Consider the following 18,478-nt stretch of genomic DNA (forward strand, 5'->3'; position numbering starts at 1 on the left):
CCTCGGTAAGGTAGGTACGTACCCAGCGATCGATGATGGGGTTTCTCTTTCTTCTGTTTTGCCCGCTCGCCTGGGTATGTATGAGGTTATGTATGTGACGGGGCTCTCGCTTTGCTTTGCATAGGCTTCCGTGTTGCTGCGCTGCACCGCACGGGGAGAGCCAGACTACCTAGGTCAGGTCGGGTCATGTCGTGTCACATTGTATTGTTGTATTATGTCGTTGTTTTGTGGTAGGTACTGCGCTAGCAGAGTTGCCGCGTTCTGATCTCTTCTCCCTTCTGTCTTGGGAGAGAGAAAAGGAGAGCAGATGAGAAAAGGGGGAAGAAGAGAAGAGGAAGAGGAAGAAGTGGAGCTAGAGTAGTTTTTTTCTCATTCGCTCGTGTGATGTAGAAGTAGGTAGGGGGGAGAAGAGGGCGTCGAAGAGAAAGAAGCAAAAGATCCCCATCCCATCCCATCCCATTCCGTCATCCGTCCGTCAAGCCATCCATCCGTCCGTCAATCCGTCAGTCAAGCCATGGCACACGTAAAGGAAAACGTCCGTTCCATCCGCGGACCATCATCAGTCACCGTTTTGCTGCTTCTCGTCATTTTGCCCCCAGGCATCCACACACAGACAGACAGAAGAATCCAAAAAGCCCCAAATAGTGGCGCGAGCGAGACACTTTCGTCGTGTCCCAAAAAGTCTTGTTGGTAGTAAAAAGTAGTAAGTGAAAAAAAAAAGGTATTGGTATAAGAGACTGTTGAGACTGATGAGAAGAACAGAAAATGGCAAAGGCAGCTACTTGCTACGGTAACAAAGCAGCAGCAACGTCGACTCGTACATTGACTGACTCGACCAATCAATTCGAACAACAAAAGAGATACCCGCTCAATGAATCGGTCATGGGGAAAAAACGACCGTCGAAGTGAAACGAAGCGTTGGACAACGTCAACGTAGAATGAAGAGGCGCCCAAATCATCATGCGCCGTCAGCGGCCTTGCCGTCTGCTTTTGCGCCCACATTGGCCTTTTGCTCGCCATCCTTGAGCTCGCACGACTCCTGCACTGGCGCTAGAGTTGTGGCAGGCGATGGCATTCCCTTGTCTTTTTCCTTCTCCTCCGGCTTGTCTGCGTCATGCTCGTGCGACTGAGCTTCCAGTTTTGCTTTTCGTTTTGCAGTCCAGTCACTCAGACTCATCTTGGCTTTTCGCTGAACAGGGCTGGGAGTGGCCACGGAAGTCGGGGTGCTAACATCAGGAGAGGGCGCGGGAACCGAAAGCACTGAGGGAGTGAGAAGGGAAGGAGATTCAGCGACGGCTGCGCCGCTAATGGATCCAGCGGGCGGAGTATTCTCTGCGGCCGACGGAGGTGGCGGGGTTTGTGTTGCTGTTCGTTGAGTGGAGAAAGTGGGGAGAGGCGGGAGATCGACATGGGAAGGTCTGCCGCTTTTGCCAGGACCATTGTGGGCCGATGCGTCATCAGTGGGCAACCACGGCGGTGGAGGTGGTGGGAGAGGAGGATGTGAAGCACGCGACGGGCTTTGTGGTGAACCTTCTGGTCTTGACCGAGGCGAAACTGGTGCTGGATCCTTTTTCGGTACCTCGATCGAGGTGGCAGCAGGAGCATCCTGCATTTCGATGTCCTCTTCCACCTTTGGCTGCGGCGAAGACGCTCTGTGCAAGGACAATGGCTCAGCAGGTGCAGAATTTTCTGGCTCGTCGACGTCCATCGTGTCGCCTTGTGGTTGCGAAAGCGATGGACTCTGTTGTAACGATTGCGACCGTTCTCGCGTGACCCTGGCGTCCCGTGTGCGCTGCAACAGCGAGCGCAAAAAGGAACCCTTGGGCTTCCGCCTTTCGACACGCACTGACACGGACAGCATCGAAGGGCAGTCGGGATCGGGATCGGTCTGTGTGCCTGAGTCTGCATATTCGGGTTTGGGCGGCGGAAGAGGCTCTCGTGGGGCACGTGGAGTTCGCCGCGGATTATTTGACCGACGGCCATTCATGTTCGAAGAGCGACCATTCGACTCGGATGTGCGAGACTTGGATGCGGCCGGAGATGGGACGGATGACTCTGCGAGACCCAACTGCTTCTGCGCCACGATTAGCTTTTCCCGTCTAGCTGATAAGGGTATGGTAGGTCGTACAGAGCTTGCCACGCTAGGCGTGTTCAGGGCCGAGCCAGCGCTGTTCCGCTTCCGCTTCTTTTGCGCATTGTGCTCATCATGCTCAAGCTGTTCGAACAACTTTTCCTGCTGCATCAGTTTCCGCTTCTCCCGATCCGACATTTCAACGCCCAGACCCACAACATTCTCAGTCGACGCATGCGTCATTGGAGTAATATCGCGACTCGTGGGCTTGCTGCGGGTGGAACCGGAAACCGAACGACTCTCAGCATTGTCGTCGTCGTGGTCGACGCGCCGCGCTTCACTGCCTGCGCGACTGTTGGTCGCGTGGCCGGTGCTGAGCGGAGAGACGTGGCTTCCATTTTTGCGCTTCTTCGGAGGCTTGACGACCTGGTTGCTCGCGTGGGGACCGCTTCGACGATCGCAGCGAGCCAGAGGACAATCCACAGCAGCGCAGGCGCATCCGCCAAAGTTGGACAGAACGCCCGCAACCCAGTGCGAAATTCCTTCCACGTCCTGTATACCTCCCTCGCGAGTGGTGCCATTCGCCAAATACATGGAGAGCGCCTGCTGAATGTCCCTGTCAAGATCCCAACTGATTGTAATCTCATCGCCCGCGAAGATGTCCGATATTGCGACGAAACAAAAGTGGTATTCCGATTCGCCCGTGATCAGGATTTGTATGCGAACGTTCGGTCGACAACTGCGGCGGATGTATCGCAGGTGAGTGCCTTCGTTTCTGGTGTCAATGTAAATGGGGAGAAGCGGAGCGAAGAAAACAAAGGGCATAGGGTGCCGCAACGTGGCCCATCGGTTGTCTGGATTTGAACAGTATTCGTCCCTGAGGCCAATCTGTCCCTTGAGCTCCCCAACGAAACAGCCGCGTGGTACATCTGCGTCAACAGTAATCCACATCCACGTTGGAGGGGGACCTTGGACGGTCGGAAGGGATCCGACAGTCTTGTTGACTCCAATGTGAGGGCCATTCTCCTCGAGCGACTTCATCGGTCCATCGTGTCGCTGAAAGATTTGATCGGGGGTCTTACCACCGGTGGCTTTGGCCGTCTCATCGGGGTCCTTGAGCCACAGGTGCAGGCTGTTGGTAACACCCAAGTCGCGAAACGAATTGGCTTCGATTTCGTTGAAGTTATTGTTCTGGTATAGTCGCAAAAATTCGTCGGAAAAGTAGTCGCTGGGGTATCCGTTGCCTATTGGGGTGGCAGGCGATTTGACCGGGCTGAGGACAGGTTGAGCGGTTGAGGTGGCTCGCTTACGACTAGCAGGTGGTTGAGTGAGCGAAGCGACAGACCCTGAACTCTTGTGAGTGGTTTTGGGTCGTTTGGTTGGCGGCTGCGGATCCCTTGGGCTTCCGCTCTTGCGCTCGACGCCAGAACCTGCCTCGTCATGGCCATTCGTCAGCGCAGCATTGTCCTTTGGCTTCTTCTTGTGGCTTTTTGGCGCAGGGCGTTTTGGCTTCTTGTCGTTCTTGTCGTTATTTTCGTTCTTCTCCTTTTCCATGTGCGTAAAAGCCTTTTGTCGTTCTTTGATGCGTCTCTGCTCGAGCGGCCGTGGGCGGCAGTCGGCGCACTCGTGTACCCGTGGGATATGGGTCTCGTTGTCGTAATAACACAGCACATGCTGCCATGTTCTACACAGCTCGCACAGCACGCTACTGCCGTCGTCGAGATCGTAGCCGCAGACGCACTTGATGATGTCGGACACGGTGTCGTCTTCGGGTTGCTGTGGGCCATCCAGCGGTCGGCCATTGGGAACACCATACGGAACGGGCGCAAATGGAGCCCTCGGGCTTAGCTGGGAAACAGCATGCGTCTGCAGCAAGGGGATTTCTGTCATAATCCGCCAGCTGTTGGGAGGAGGTGAAGGCGGCTCAATCTCGTCGTGCGTCGAATTGCATGACGGCCGTCGCAGCGAGGCCGAGCAACGTCAGAGCAGACCTACGACGAGTCCGCAGGACGGGCGCTTGGAGACAGTGTAGATATGGGTGCGATCGAGCGAGGCGTGCGAGGAGGCTGGAATGACTCGACGCGAAGGTGGGCGTGTGCGCAAGCAGAGCGAGCAGCCAGACGCGGGTGGACTTGAGGACGCGTCGGTAGTGCTACGTCGTCTGAAGCGCCGAAGACGATCAGGCTGTGATGATTGTACTCTGTGCCGGTCGCGGAGAATGGTGTAGGGCGCGTTGAGCAGCGAGTGGGAGACGAGGGTCGCGGCAGGGCGGAAAACGGGAGGAGTGGAAGAGGAACGAAGGGGAAAAGAATCAAGCAGAGTCGAGGCGGAGAATGGCGGCAGCGTTGTGGATTGGATGGTGTTTGAGGTTGAATTTGGTGGACGGTGGAGGCTCGAGGATTGGAGGACTGGAGGGAGTGAGGGAAGAGAGAGTGAGTGAGAGGAAGGGAGCGCACATAGTGTGAGCGCTGGGCGTGGCCGACCGGCCAGTAGGGTGGCTCTCTGGCTGGCACTGGCTGGCTGGCTCGCTGGGTCACCAAAGATGGCTTAGCGCCTGATTGGGTAAGGCCCAGTCCACAGCAGCAGCAGCAGCAGCAGCAGCACCCTCACCTGGACTGCACCAGAGACCAGCTCAGCGAAAAATGTCGACCATCAACCCGGCAGACGCTAATAAAATGGCATTTGTGCTGCGCTGCCATCGTGCGACACCCGCCGTGGCAGTGCCGCCGTCGCGCGCTTGGAGGCCAAAGGCGAGCGAGAAGGAGTCCAGAGACGGCTGTCGGCGTTAGCTGCTACTCCGTAGATGCTGCTGCAGTGAAGGCGACGCGACAGGCGTGATCTGACCGAGACTCTGTCATTGTCAGCGAAGCCGGAGACTGCTGTCAGCGACGACAAGAAGCAGATAACACATGTCATGGATCATGGCAGGAGAGCGACCCATGAATAGCTCCTCGTCCATCAACTCGGTCGTCTTCTCCCGGGCCTGTCCCGCCAATGAAACAGTCACGTGAGGTGCGTACGACAAAGGGCGGGGCTTAGCATTTCTTCTTTCTTTGGCCTGCCCTGCTCGCATCCTGGTCTTGACCGTCATCGCCAACTGGCCTTGCTCCCTTGTTGATTCCGTCCGTAAACATGCTTACCTACTCAACACCTCCCGATAACTACCCCTCATCACCGCCTTGGTCCCTCCGACCAAAAACGGCAGTTTAGAGCCACAAAACGCCCCCCTCTTTTCATTCGTCTCCTCCCCCGGCGCGCTTGGATCTCTACCGTACTCTGCCTTCAGCTACCCCGTCTTCCCCATATTTCCCCGCCTTTTGCGTCCTCGACTACTTTTGGCTGGTCCGTGGACCACTCTTCCACTACTTCTGCTTTTTGCGTACCCAGATTCACCGCCTTCACGAAGGATTCACATGGGCTGACCTGTACTATGGGCGACGTACCACATCGAGACCATTTCCCGATGCACGTCAGAATCGAATTTGGGGTCCATTTGTTCAGTCTGCTTTATATGCTGCTCGTCAGGGGGTTTGGAACCATGAACATCACTTCTTCTTTCTGCCCCTCCAGGACCCATCCATGGTGCCGCGCCGTCTAGTCAGTGGCCTCACCGCCTGCGCCATTCTTTCCCCAGTCTTTGCCGCGCCCAGTCCTGAATCAGTGGGGTCAGATGTCTCCATTCTGCTGCACAATGATCTACGCGGTACGCTTTGGCTTTTCAGTGATTCGTCAATCCCCGACGGAAACATCAGCCCGTCCCTTTGCCGTGGTAACCACGAGACACACGCTCTACCCCGCCGAGGTCGCGTCGTTGTTGACTGCCTGTTTTCTTTTTGCCTGCTTCGACCAAACTCTATGTCGACCTGAACCTAATTGCTTTGCCAGGAACCCCTAGTGGCGGAAATGCTGCCCTTGTCCTGAGCACACTTCAAACCCATCAAGAAGCCGTTTACAACTGCGCTGCGCTTGGGGAGATTCTCTGGCAACCATCAAACAGCAGCAACGCTTCGTCTGAAATTGGCTTGTCCTACCTTGGCTACGCGGATCCGTCCACTGAGGATTCGGAATACTGGATTCAAGAATCCACGATTGGCAACTGCAGGGCAATCGGACAAGATGGAATCATCCATGAATTGGACTGCTCGACGCAACTACCTGCTCTCTGTTCCAACTCTGCAGGACTCACCGTCGCCAATGCCAGCGACACAGCCTCGCAATGGCAGACTAGCGTGACGACTGGTAATCTGACTCTCACGGGGTACCGAGACAAGCACAGCTTTCGCTTTCTGGGCATCCGCTATGCCGCGCAACCGGAGCGCTTCACTTATTGCAGTTTGTACTCCGGATCTGGCAACGCCTCCGCGCTCGAATTCTCCCCGCGTTGCATTCAGTCTGCTTGTAATGCTACGACCTGCTCTGAGGACTGTCTGTTTTTGAATATTTGGACACCATACCTTCCCAATAAGGACGAGTCCCAGTCGAGCAAACTCAAGCCTGTGCTCTTCTGGATCCATGGCGGTGCCTTTATCGAGGGATATGGCGACGATTCAACGGTTGATGGCGGAAATATGGCGTCTCGTGGAGATGTTGTTGTTGTCTCCATCAACTATCGACTTTCGACTCTGGGCTTCCTGGCCCTCGCCAACAATCAAACCAATGGCAACTATGGCTTGGGAGACCAAGTGACTGCGCTCGATTGGGTCCGGAAGAACATTGCTTCATTTGGTGGCGATCCAGAGAAGATCACCATTGCAGGACAGAGCGCTGGAGCAGCCAGTGTCAGGGCCCTCATAGCAAGCCCAAAAGCCCAGGGCAAGTTTCGTGGTGCGATTCCCATGAGTGGTCCCTTGGGAGTCGGGCCCTTTTCAGTCTATGGTGTTTACTACACCATTGAAGAGTCAGACAGTCTTCTCGGCCAAGGCGTCTTGAACGACACAAAATGTGCAAACGCAACGGACGCGGTTAAATGCTTGAGAGAGTATGATCCGTACAAACTCGTGGAGTTGTCCGAGGTAGCAAGGCAAGTTTTGACCAAGTAGGTCTCCCCCTGCAGACATCGCAGCCTGCTAACGTCACCGCAGCTCCCTGGTAGTCGACGGAACGTACCTCACGAGCCCCAGTCTCAACCTCACATCTCCCTCTGGCCCACCCATCTCCTACCTCGGCGGCTTCCTGCGCGACGACGGCGCCGAATTCTTCTCCGTGCCCGCCGTCAACGTGACCCTCTCCGACATCATCGCCGCCTTCGGCGTCACCCTCCCCAACGCAACCCTCGCCGCCTTCCCCATCCCCTACTCTTCCTACCCATCCAACGCCTCCAACTGGGCCGTCTTCAACGCAACATCGCGCTTCGCCACCGACGGCGGCTTCCGGTGCCTGAACCTCGCAACCGCGCTCAGCGGCGCGCGCCACTCGGTTTTCGACCCCGAATCCACCTTCATCTACGCCTTCAACCGCTCCTACATGCCGCCGGCGCACGACGACAACCCGGCCGCGTGCACGGCGCCCGCGACGCCCGCCCGCCCCAACGGCGACCCCCGCGCCGAGTACTTCAAGTGCCACGGCGGCGAGCTGCTCCTCGTCTTCGGCAACATTGCCTTCAACAACCTGCCCTTCCGCGACGAGCTCGACGTCGTGTTTGAGCGCTACCTGCTCGATCGCTGGGCGGCCTTTGTCCGGACCGGCGACGTCGAGCCGGCCGCTGCGTTCCTCCAGGCCCGCGGCTTCGCTGCTGAGCAGGGCGAGAAAGACGTCGGCTTCACGTGGCAGAAGCTCGATCTGGAGAATCCGAGCTTTGCGCGCTTGGAGTGGCCGCCCGCCAGTCAGCCGTTTGATGAGGCGCTCCAGTGCGAGGCGCTGGCGTCGGGTCTTGATTATTATGAGAATGGTGGTGTTTAGAAGGTGTCGGAAAGAGCTGTGCATGGGTTCTGAATCGGCTTGGTAAGTGCATGTATAAGTACTAAAAAAGGCTGCGTAAGGGTATTCCTTCTGGCTGGAAAAGCCACCGAAAAAAGGGGATTGCATAAAAACGCTCGTCTGTTCCTTCTGCCGGTGGATATCAAAAGTTCAAAGTTTCAAACCACATTTGCCCCAAAAGCTCCCAAGGACTCCAAGAATCACCCAATTGCAAGAAATCAAACCTCGTCAATATTCTCCGTGTGCCGCGACTCCCAGTGCTCCAACGCCGACGTCTGCGTCACGGGCGGCACCTCCCTCCACATGACCTCGCCGCCCTCCTCCACGCTCCTCCCCCACGCCGTCCCGCTCGTCAGATCCATCTTGCTGCCGCGCACCCACGTCGTCTTCATGAGCAGCTTTGCGCCGACGAACATGCACACAAACAGCACGATGCCCAGGTATCCCGTGACGAACGCGCCCGCGTCCCACCGCGGCACAAACGCCTCGAAGCCCGCGCCCAGCACCACGCACAGCGTGACGGCCAGCGCGCCGATGGCCAGGTACGGCTGACCCAGTCCTTGGTATGGGAGTACTGAGTGCGGGACGCGCTGCGCGCGCAGCCCGGCTCGGAAGGAGAGGTACGTGATTAGGATGGCGGTCCAGTTGAGGATGCCGAAGATCGTCACCAGCGACACGAAGCGCGCGAAGATGGTGCTGGTGCCCGCGGCTGTGTTGAGGTAGGCGAGCAGTGCGAAGACGCTGGAGAGGAGGACGGCGGGGATGGGGACGCCGTGCGCGAGATGGGCGATGCGGGCGCGGAGAGAGGAGGCGTAGGAGGATGAGGAGGGGTTGATTGTCCGGCTGAAGATGGCGGGGGCGAGTGAGTCGCGCGAGAGGGCGTAGAGGGTCCGCGAGGCGACGTAGATGTCTGTGGATGTGGTCAGTCGGTGGAAGATGGAAGAGGGGGGTAATTCAGGGGTAAGTCAGATTGGGGGTAGAAAGACGACTTACCAGAGCAAGCAGCACTCAAGACGAAAATCAGCAGACAGGCGTTCACAACATCTGGCAGCACGGGTATGCGCGCCAACCGCATTGCAATGACAAAGGGGCTCGCCGCAGCATTGCGGCCCGTCGACGCCATCAGCATCTCGTTCGTGTAGGGCACATTCATGCCCAGCACAACGGCACCGCCAATGTAAAAGACAATGATGCGCCAAAAGGTCCACTGGATCGCCTTTGGCACCTCTTTCTCCACATTGGGCGTCTCGCCAAACGCCATGCCGACGACCTCGGTGCCCAGGTAGGCAAACGAGGCCTGGATGATGCAGGCCCACAGGCCGAGCGCGCGGCCCCAGCTGCCCTCCTCATCGTCGTGGCCCGCGACGCTGTGGAAGTACGACGCAAAGGGACCAGGGTCGCGCCAGTAGCGGAAGCCGACGCGGCCGCCGCGCGAGGGCACCGAGAGCAGCGAGGCGACGAGGCACGAGATGATGAGCATGGCCATGACGAGCAGCTTCAGCACCCCCGACACGTACTGCGTCTCGCCGAAGACGCGCACGTGGAACAGGTTGATGAGGATGACGGGCGGCGCGAAGACGGTGATCCAGATCCCGACGTTGAGGTGTGGCAGCCAGTACTGCAGGATGATGCCCGAGGCCGTCAGGTTGTTGGCCAGGACTACGATGTACTTGAGGAAGTAGTTGTAGCCGGTTGCGAAGCTGTCGGGGATATCAGCATCAGAAGAGAAGGCGGAGAACTCGAGGGGAGTGGAGAACTCAAGAAAAACAGAGAACCAAACAGCCACGGAGAACAGACGAGACTTACCCAAGCGCCGGATCCGCAAACCTGGTCGCATACCCCGGGAACCCTCTGTCGCTGGTCGCAAACGTCGCCATCTCGGCCAGCGCCGTCATGACCGAAAACACCGTCAACCCCATGATGACATATGCGATGAGGAGGGACCCGGGCCCGCCGCGCATCAGTCCCGTGCCGGAGCTGATGATGAGCCCCGTGCCAAAGGCCCCTGCTACCGACATCATCTGCACATGGCGCGGCTTGAGCTTGCGCTCGAGCGCTGGCGGTGCTGATGCTGATGCTGCCGCTGCTCCCCTCTTTTCGTTGGCGCCGCTGCTCCTACTTGTGCCTGTTGTCGAGCTGCTGGGGAGCCGCACTTGGCGGAGGCTGGCGGCCGAGGAGCGAGAGAAGAGGAAGCGTCTGGTGGCTTCCATTTTGGAGGGCGGTGGTAGTGGTGGTGGTGGTGAGGAGATTGGGTCGTGGTTTGGCAGATGGAGCTTCGAAGGAGATGGCTTGTCTTTTTTACTCAAGGGGGGAGGCTGGAAACGAATGCGATGAGATGCAAAAAGACCGTCGCTGGGGGATGCACTTATATACGAGCTGAAAATGGAAGCCATCAACAACGCTCCTTCCAGTGGCTCTTATGCATGTTGGGGGTTTCCCCAACTTTGCGGTCACTTGACGTACGTATCCGTGTATCAAGGGACGTCAACCCCCCGAAATCCGCATCGTCCACGGTCCAGCGTACCAGCGGTACTCCTTTTGAGTTCAAACCGGACCCTCGGACCGTCGTCGAGCTGCAAGACGGTCGTCGTCAACCAATGGCCGCAGTCGCTGGTCGACGTCAACCAACGCTGGCTCCAGTCGTCGGCTGTCTCTAGACTGGTTTGGGCTACTGCTTCCTACCCCAACACGCGAGGGGTGGAGCCGGCGACTGCGATGCGATTCCTCTTTGGGTCTATTCGATAGACTGTTCTTACTCCTCGTTCTCTGAGTTGGACGGGCGGAGTGACGAAAGAGCGCTGTTGATTTGGTTAGAAGCGTGTGGGCGAGCTGCAATGACGCGCCGAGGAGTAACGTCATGTGTGTCGATGTTGGACGGGCTGGTGTTGAGAGGGCGCGCGAAAGTAGGCAGACTGAGGAAGGACTCAGCCGACGTGTTGTATCTGTATCAACTCGCTAGGCGCCATTCAGATTCGCGTGGCTGTAACGTCATTGTCTTGACATCAGAGACGGTGCGAAATTTGGTCAGTGATTGCCAATTCGAGCTGTCCTTGATTCAATTGGCAGAAATTGTGGGTTGTTTTCAATCGTCTGCAAAAAGCGGGCAGTGAATCGTACTGGCTTTCCAACTTGAAATCCACCCCGCAAAGTGCAATTGGTAGGGTCAAGATTTTTAGAAGTTCGTTGGGGCGGAGAAAAGGGGTGTCATTTTGGTGGCTCAGTGGAACCAGGTAACGCACCACCAAGCGAGCCACATCCAGCTTTTGCGAATTTCTCACCTCAAACTGTCTATCCGACAAAGCCAACGATGCCAGCAGTGAATAAGGATTTGAGTGGGAAGCTGTTTGATAGCAATTGTGCAACGCAAACATATCACATGCAAGCAACTCCAGTTTCCAAGCAAGTGGAAGATCCAATCGAGCTTCACAGCTCGCTTCAACTTCCTGATCAGGTCTTATGGTCTAGTGGTATGATTCTCGCTTAGGGTTAACCCTGGGTTGCTGTCTACAGCTTGCGAGAGGCCCCGCGTTCGAGTCGCGGTAAGACCCCTTCTTTTGCTCTTTTGATGGGCTGTGCCTTGAGCGCGTTTTCTTTCGTGGTTGTGCTTGTGGTTGACGACGCTTGAGAATGTGCAGGCTCGATTCGAGGCGCTGGACGTGGGCGCTGCGATGAAAGGGTCCGAAGGGGTTGGCGTTTGTTTTGATCTGCCCAGACTCCCGGTTGTCGGATGGCGGGGTGTAGCAAAGAATAGAATGCAAGCAGCTAGTTTACTCGCACGCTCTTGTTGGAAAGCAATTCGACATGATTATTGACAAGTAAAGGTGAAGAGTGATGGCATGCTCGCCCGTCAAATAATGCGACTGCCGATTCCGAGCCTGACACGTGATTGTCCCACGCGCGGCTGATCTGTTTGTAAACACCGACCTAACGTCCGGGGAAAATCATCCTCGCCAGACGCGCTGTCGCGGGCTGCACAGCGACAACGACCAGCCGACGTCGCCACCATGTGGATCAAAGAAATCATCATCGACGTACGTCGCCCTACGCGCCGCTTGCGATTTTGCGCTCACACATACAACAGGGCTTCAAGTCGTATGCCGTCCGCACAGAGATTCGAGGATGGTAACCGACCCGCCCGCCACTTTGCAGTCGCAGTACTGACGGCGCATGCAGGGACGACAGCTTCAATGCCGTTACCGGTCTCAACGGCTCCGGCAAGTCCAACATCCTCGACGCAATATGCTTCGTCCTCGGTATCACAAACATGACGACCGTCCGCGCGCAGAACCTCCAGGTACGAATCGCAAACAACACTCATTGGTGGGAGTTGACGGGTGAAATCTAGGATCTCATCTACAAGCGCGGACAAGCGGGCGTTACCAGAGCAAGCGTTACCATCATCTTCGACAATACCGACAAGAGTAAATCGCCCACGGGCATGGAGGACCGCTCGGAGATCTGGGTCGCCCGTCAGATCATGCTCGGCGGCACGAGCAAGTACAAGATCAACCAGACGACCGCGCAACTTCACTCCGTCCACGACCTCTTCCAGCGCGTCGGCCTGAACATCAACAACCCCAACTTCTTGATTATGCAGGGTCGCATCACCAAGGTGCTCAACATGAAGCCGCAGGAAATATTGGGCATGATTGAGGAGGCAGCCGGCACTCGCATGTTTGAGGACCGCAAGGCCAAGGCGTTCAAGACCATGGCGAAGAAGAACAACAAGCTCCAAGAGATCGAGGAGCTGCTGAAGGAAGAAATCGACCCGAAACTGGAGAAGCTGCGTTCAGAGAAGCGCGCGTTTCTGGACTTTCAGCAGACCCAGAACGAGCTCGAGCGACTTACTCGCCTGGTGGTTGCGCACGACTACCTGAGAGGGAACGAGAGGTTGAAGAATGCCGTGGACGACTTGGAGCAAAAGAGACAACGGGAAAAGGAGCTGGGAGAGTCGGCAGTGCGGCTGAAGAATGAGATTGAGATGCTGAAGGAGGACATTGAGCAAGTCAAGCGGAGGAGAGAGAAAGAATTGCGGAAGGGAGGTCGATTCCAGGCGCTTGAAGAAGAGGTCAAGCAGCACTCGCACGAAATGGTTCGTCTCGCGACGGTCGCGGACCTCAAGAAATCCAGCATGGCCGAGGAGAATGATAGATTCAGAAAGTTGGACAAATCGGTCAAAGAATTGGAGGCGCAACTCAAAGAGAAGACCAAGATCCACGACAAACTCCAAGAAAAATACAAGGCCGCGCATGAAGCGCTTCAGAAACAGACAGAGGAGGTGGAAAAGAAGGAAGAACTCCTCCAGACTCTCCAGACCGGTGTCGCATCCAAGGAAGGCCAAGAAAGCGGTTACCAAGGCCAACTATCCGAAGCCAGAAACCGCATGAACTCTGCCGCAACGGAGCAAGAGCAGGCAAAGCTCAAGATTTCGCATTTTGAGAAGCAGATCAAGGAGGCCGAGCCTCGCGCAAAGAAGGCCAAGGAACAGAATTCGAGTCTCTTGAAAGAGTTGGAGCGTCTGCGGTCGCAAGCGCAAAAGCTCGAGAACGACCTCTCCAAACTTGGCTTTGAGCCAGGCAAGGAAGATGAAATGTACCAGGAAGAGGCTCGTCTTCAAGAGAGCATCCGCGCTCTCAAGGAGAAGCTCGATGGCCTGAAGAGCAAGGACGCGAACATTGACTTTAGTTACAGTGATCCGTTCCCCGGCTTCGACAGATCAAAAGTCAAGGGTCTGGTTGCGGAGCTGTTTACTCTTGGCAAGGAGAACACGCAGGCTGGACTCGCTTTGGAACTTTGCGCTGGTGGAAGGTTATACAACGTCGTCGTCGATACGGCGCAAACTGGTACTCACCTCCTCGAGAAGGGCAAGCTGAAGAAGCGCGTCACCATCATTCCTCTGGACAAGATTGCTGCTTTCAAGGCTGCTGCAGAAAGGATTGGAGCTGCGAAAAAGATGGCGCCTGGCAAGGCCAACTTGGCTCTTCAATTGATCGGATACGACGACGAAGTGCAGGCCGCAATGGAGTACGTGTTTGGCAACACGCTCGTCTGTGACGACTCGGAAACTGCCAATCGCATGGCTTACGACCCTGCCGTCCGCATGCACAGTATTACGCTCGAGGGCGCTGTCTACGACCCGGCTGGAACCCTCTCCGGTGGAAGTGCTCCCAGGTCTAGTGGCTTGCTGGTCAGACTGCAGAAGATCAACGAAATCTCTCAAGAGCTGAATGCCCAAGAGCGGGCTTTAAGAGAGCTGCAGGCTACCATTGCAAAGGAGAAGAAGAAGCTGGATTCCGCCAAAAAGATTAAGCAGGAGCTTGACCTGAAGACCCACGAGATTAAGCTTGCCGAGGAGCAAATCAGTGGCAACTCGTCGTCTTCGGTGAGTAAAACTGCTATTTTGTACTTGGTCATGCTAACAAGGGACAGATTATCAAACAAGTCGAGGACATGAAGGAGTCGATTATTCAGCTCAAGGAAGCCATAAAGGACGCCAAATCAAGGCAAGACGAGGCATCCAAGGAGGTCAAACGCATTGAAAAGGACATGAATGAGTTCAGCAAGAACAAGGACAGTAAATTGGCCGAGCTCAAGACGTCCCTCGACAAGCTCAAAAAGGAGCTCACCAAAAACTCTGCCTCGATAAAACCTCTTCAGCAAGAGATGCGGGACGCCATGCTGGAAGCGGAACAGTGTAGCAGCGACCTGGCTGCATCGCAAGAACAACTCCAAGATGCCACGGCGACCCTCTCTGCACAGCAAGAAGAGCTCGACGCTCTGGTACACGAGCAGACGGAAGTCAAGGACGCCCACGACCTTGCTGCGGCGCAGCTCGAAGACGAGAGGGCCAAGTTGACAGGATTCGACGATGAACTGGCCGATCTGGACGCGGCGGTACGATCCAAGTCTAACTCCGTCACGGAAGAAGGGCTGGAGCTGCAAAAGTTGGGCCACCAGATTGAAAAGTTCGACAAGGAGCTGCAGGCAACGCGGCAAGCGGTGGCCTCTCTCGAACAAGAGTACGAATGGATCGCCGAGGAGCAAGAGCAATTCGGACGGCCAGGGACACCGTACGAATTCCAGGGCCACAACATGGCCAACTGCAAAGCCAATCTCAAAAAGGTGGCCGAAACATTCCAAGGCATGAAGAAGAAGATCAACCCCAAGGTCATGAACATGATCGACAGCGTCGAGAAGAAGGAAGCCAACCTCAAGCGCATGATGCGCACCGTCATCAAGGACAAGCGCAAGATCGAAGACACCATCGTCGAGCTCGACGGCTACAAGCGCGAAGCCCTCCAAAAGACCTGGGAGAAGGTCAACGCCGACTTTGGCCAAATCTTCAGCGACCTGCTCGCCGGCGCCTTCGCCAAGCTCGATGCGCCCGAAGGCAAAACCATCATGGACGGCCTCGAGGTGCGCGTGCAGCTGGGCGGCGTGTGGAAGCAATCGCTTACGGAGCTGTCTGGCGGCCAGCGCTCGCTCGCCGCCATCGCCCTCATCATGGCGCTCCTCCAGTTCAAGCCCGCGCCCATGTACATCCTCGACGAGGTCGACGCCGCCCTCGATCTGAGCCACACGCAGAACATTGGCAACCTCATCAAGAACCGCTTCAAGGGCTCCCAGTTCATCGTCGTCTCGCTCAAGGACGGCATGTTTCAGAACGCCAACCGCATCTTCAAGACGCGCTTCCAGAACGGTACCAGTACCGTCCTCGCCCTGACGCCGGATGACTTGAAATAGGCGGCGCGCGATGCGGGGGCTATCTCTTCTTCACTCTTGTCCTTTTTCTCCTTCTTTCTCCCTCTCGACACTTCTGGTCGTTCCCCTTCTTCTTCTCTCGTCCATCTTGGCCCGGTTGGTTGGTGTACGGTGTACGGCGTTTGGCTATGTAGACTGGACAGATGACGACGCGCGTTCGGGAGGCTTCACTCTGTGGCTACGGGCGGCGACGGTGGGCTGGCGTCTCTACAGGCAGGCAGGAAGGCATGCGCATGAATTGAATGGGATGATGGGAAGTCGGGTAGTCATGTTTCTCTTGCGCTCAAATGTTGATACCTTCAGCTAGCGGCCCTATCATTTCAACTGTGAATTCTTCAACTGACTTCATTCAACTGCTTGAATCTACTTCGTCGGTCTTCCTGTCTATCTGATTTCCCTTCCATCCATTCATCCATCCACTGCTGGGGGTATCATCTAGGCACGTAGCCATCAACGGCATACGCACGTGGTATTTCTCGTTGCGTTCCTTCGTCGCCGCCAGTCATGCGTCCAATCGCATCCCACAGATCCCACAAGCCAGCCACAGCCGCCCGCTCAAATTGCGCTGGGCATCATCAATCGTTGGCACTGCCTGCCCACCCACCCATTTCCAGTCAATTTACAACTCCAACACCTAAACAAACTCCAAAAATCGCGCCAAGAGAAGACGAAATATGTCGAGAGAGCTCCTCTCTTTACAAAACATGTACACTGCTCACGCAGGTCTTCTTATCATTGCACAGCCACCTACACCAACCCGTGCTTCCGCGTCTCGAGGAAGCGCGTCCGTTCGTGGCGGCGGTCCACCCACGACTTGACGTCGTCCCAGCGGCGGCAGGTCTTGGGCTGCTGTTGCTGCTGCTGTTGGGTTTCGTGTGCCAGTGACGCCGCGGGGCTGTTGTCGCTGCTGGCGTGCAGAGGCAGCACCGTCAGGTCTGCGGAGCACTGGATTGTTTGGCGCAAGCGGTCGAGGCAGGCGTCTGGGCGTTGGTGTCAATGGGCTTGTTTGATGTGGTAGGGATTGGGCATAGGGCAAAGGAAGCAGGGAAAGATCGATGATGCGAAAACAGTGGATTGTGCAAATGGGAAAATCAAGACTCACCAACATGCCCCCTTCCCTCCCACTTGCGCCAGCCAATGCCGTCCTGCGCGCCGTGGTCGGCGTAGTAGTCGCGGTCGAGGTGCATGCGCACGCTGTTGAGGCAGCTCAGGCTGTGGTAGACGTCCAGCTCGGCGTAGACGGGGTCTTTTTGCGTGCGCGGCTGGGTAGCCAGCCCCGAGTGGAGCAGCGGCGCGCTCTCGTCGTCTGCCAGCGCGAAGAATTGCCCGTGCAGCAGGTCCTTCCATGCGCGGTCGATGCCGGCCACGTTGCGGGGGTTGCCGAAGTAGGAGGGGGTTGTGGAGGGTTTGCGGGTGGAGGGAGATGAGGACGAGTTGACCGGTGGTGATGTAAAGGTGCGTTGCTCGAAGCGGATGGAGGAGAGAGCGCCGGAGTCTCTCAGGGAGCTTGACGCTGATGATGCTGACGAGACGGGGACGAGACTGAAAGGATCTCGCAGGGTGACGACAGGACAGTATGCGCCTGAGTAGAGGAAGAAGGCGAGGGCGAGGGTGAGGATATTTGAGCAGCTCAAGGCAAAGATGAGGACGTGGGAAAAAGACTGCGACGAGTGTGCCGGCGGTGGTCTCTCATATGCGTAGAATTCCACCTCCTCTGTGACTTCTTCCTCCTCTTCGATGCGTATCAAGCAGTCGTCTGTTTTCTTTTCGTCTAGTAGCGGAGGGTAGACGGGGCGGTATGGCGCCATTGTTTACGCTGTGGTGGACGTGTTGGAGGTATTGACGTGACTTTTTTTGTGGCTGAGGCAGGCACGTGGGAGACGGGACAGGACAGGGGAATTTCCAAGCGCGACACAAACGTCGTTCGGCAGCCTTATAGGAGAGGAGAAAGCGTGGGGAAGAAGCCAAGTCGGCGCGGCAGGGAGCAATGCAAAGCAGAGGCAATAGGTAGGTAGATGGTAGTGCAATACGATGGATGCTGCGAGTCGAAAGAGGCACATGGGCCTATGTAGGATGGCCCCAAGGATAGCTTGCGAATTTGGGGTAGAGCCACCGTCGTGATCCATGACGGTCCAGCCAGACGTCGTGGCTCCCGCTAACGGACGCCGCTTTCCTGTCTTCGCAGTTTGCGAGTGCTAGCCTACCGCAATGGCCCCAAGCCTCTCCCTTGGCTGCGCGCGCATGAGGCCAGTCGTGACTGCGGCGGCGGATTTGCTTGGCATTTGCGCCGTGGCAGCGCCGCCTAAGATTTGCATCCAAGGAAGGGAGGGAGCCAGCGCGGGAGCATCTTGGAGGATGCGAATGGTGTTTGCAGGCAGCGCGTGGCAGTACTCCAGGAGGACGGTCGAATGCGGCCAGCCACATGGTACAGTGCTCGCCATGATCTGTGCTGGAAGCTTGGCAATTGCTTCGCGCGAAGCTTGTCGTCACTATTTTGATCGCTGTCACTGCTGCTGCGCCCTGCGAGGGGGTGGATTGCCTGAGCTCATGGCCCCCGTGTTTGGCGTGCTCGCCCGTCGGCGGTTTTCGAACTCGTACCGCACTGCAAACAATGATCGACGTCGTCTGGAATACGGTTCACGTAGCGGAAAGCGGAAACTCAGTGCGCGCACTGGTGATGGTTGAAGGCCAAGGTGCTGACGGAGAAGTGGCGCCATCGACATTCCATCT

General features: G+C 56.7%; 7 protein-coding genes and 1 non-coding gene across 8 annotated transcripts; 4 read left to right on the plus strand and 4 right to left on the minus strand.

Annotated features, from left to right (window-relative positions):
• Positions 1 to 958: 958 nt before the first annotated feature.
• Positions 959 to 3,961, minus strand: BKA78DRAFT_350475 (uncharacterized protein; the record flags this gene model as incomplete). Its single annotated transcript, XM_066891000.1, has 2 exons — positions 959 to 2,074; positions 2,129 to 3,961. 2 exons carry the CDS (start codon positions 3,959 to 3,961, stop codon positions 959 to 961), a joined length of 2,949 nt encoding a protein of 982 aa, XP_066748527.1.
• A 739-nt stretch (positions 3,962 to 4,700) lies between these two features.
• On the minus strand, positions 4,701 to 5,081 carry BKA78DRAFT_307588 (uncharacterized protein). Its single transcript, XM_066887877.1, has one exon. The coding sequence runs from the start codon at positions 4,985 to 4,987 to the stop codon at positions 4,739 to 4,741; it is 249 nt and encodes an 82-aa protein (XP_066748528.1). The 5' UTR covers positions 4,988 to 5,081; the 3' UTR covers positions 4,701 to 4,738.
• A 569-nt stretch (positions 5,082 to 5,650) lies between these two features.
• On the plus strand, positions 5,651 to 7,969 carry BKA78DRAFT_293154 (cholinesterase; the record flags this gene model as incomplete). Its single annotated transcript, XM_066886163.1, has 3 exons — positions 5,651 to 5,774; positions 5,957 to 7,106; positions 7,153 to 7,969. 3 exons carry the CDS (start codon positions 5,651 to 5,653, stop codon positions 7,967 to 7,969), a joined length of 2,091 nt encoding a protein of 696 aa, XP_066748529.1.
• A 236-nt stretch (positions 7,970 to 8,205) lies between these two features.
• BKA78DRAFT_350477 (dicarboxylic amino acid permease) lies at positions 8,206 to 10,197 on the minus strand (the record flags this gene model as incomplete). Its single annotated transcript, XM_066891001.1, has 3 exons — positions 8,206 to 8,897; positions 8,981 to 9,687; positions 9,794 to 10,197. 3 exons carry the CDS (start codon positions 10,195 to 10,197, stop codon positions 8,206 to 8,208), a joined length of 1,803 nt encoding a protein of 600 aa, XP_066748530.1.
• Positions 10,198 to 11,437: 1,240 nt separating this feature from the next.
• BKA78DRAFT_t45 lies at positions 11,438 to 11,535 on the plus strand. The gene has a single exon. It is a non-coding gene; the product is annotated as a tRNA-Pro (tRNA).
• Positions 11,536 to 11,808: 273 nt separating this feature from the next.
• BKA78DRAFT_263470 (SMC2-like protein) lies at positions 11,809 to 16,077 on the plus strand. Its single transcript, XM_066885439.1, has 5 exons — positions 11,809 to 12,018; positions 12,069 to 12,109; positions 12,161 to 12,281; positions 12,333 to 14,369; positions 14,417 to 16,077. Exons 1-5 carry the CDS (start codon positions 11,992 to 11,994, stop codon positions 15,728 to 15,730), a joined length of 3,540 nt encoding a protein of 1,179 aa, XP_066748531.1. The 5' UTR covers positions 11,809 to 11,991; the 3' UTR covers positions 15,731 to 16,077.
• Positions 16,078 to 16,495: 418 nt separating this feature from the next.
• BKA78DRAFT_350479 (uncharacterized protein) lies at positions 16,496 to 17,556 on the minus strand (the record flags this gene model as incomplete). Its single annotated transcript, XM_066891002.1, has 2 exons — positions 16,496 to 16,728; positions 16,851 to 17,556. The coding sequence occupies 2 exons, from the start codon at positions 17,554 to 17,556 to the stop codon at positions 16,496 to 16,498; spliced, it is 939 nt and encodes a 312-aa protein (XP_066748532.1).
• A 200-nt stretch (positions 17,557 to 17,756) lies between these two features.
• On the plus strand, positions 17,757 to 18,477 carry BKA78DRAFT_90138 (uncharacterized protein). The gene has a single exon (XM_066893936.1). The coding sequence runs from the start codon at positions 17,957 to 17,959 to the stop codon at positions 18,431 to 18,433; it is 477 nt and encodes a 158-aa protein (XP_066748533.1). The 5' UTR covers positions 17,757 to 17,956; the 3' UTR covers positions 18,434 to 18,477.
• Position 18,478: the final 1 nt, after the last annotated feature.

This window comes from Phyllosticta capitalensis (genome assembly GCF_038381095.1).
Source record: "Phyllosticta capitalensis strain CBS 128856 chromosome Unknown BKA78scaffold_2, whole genome shotgun sequence".
Taxonomy (NCBI): Eukaryota; Fungi; Ascomycota; class Dothideomycetes; order Botryosphaeriales; family Phyllostictaceae; genus Phyllosticta; species Phyllosticta capitalensis.

What these genes read in the sequence shown, in the direction of transcription:
- BKA78DRAFT_90138 (XM_066893936.1), top strand. Translation starts at nt 17,957, where the DNA reads ATGGCCCCAAGCCTCTCCCTTGGCTGCGCGCGCATGAGGCCAGTCGTG.
- BKA78DRAFT_307588 (XM_066887877.1), bottom strand. Translation starts at nt 4,987, where the DNA reads ATGACATGTGTTATCTGCTTCTTGTCGTCGCTGACAGCAGTCTCCGGC.
- BKA78DRAFT_263470 (XM_066885439.1), top strand. Translation starts at nt 11,992, where the DNA reads ATGTGGATCAAAGAAATCATCATCGAC. An exon ending in TCAAAGAAATCATCATCGAC is followed by an intron (nt 12,019 to 12,068) that starts GTACGTCGCCCT and finishes CACATACAACAG; the next exon opens with GGCTTCAAGTCGTATGCCGT. An exon ending in GTGGCAACTCGTCGTCTTCG is followed by an intron (nt 14,370 to 14,416) that starts GTGAGTAAAACT and finishes AACAAGGGACAG; the next exon opens with ATTATCAAACAAGTCGAGGA.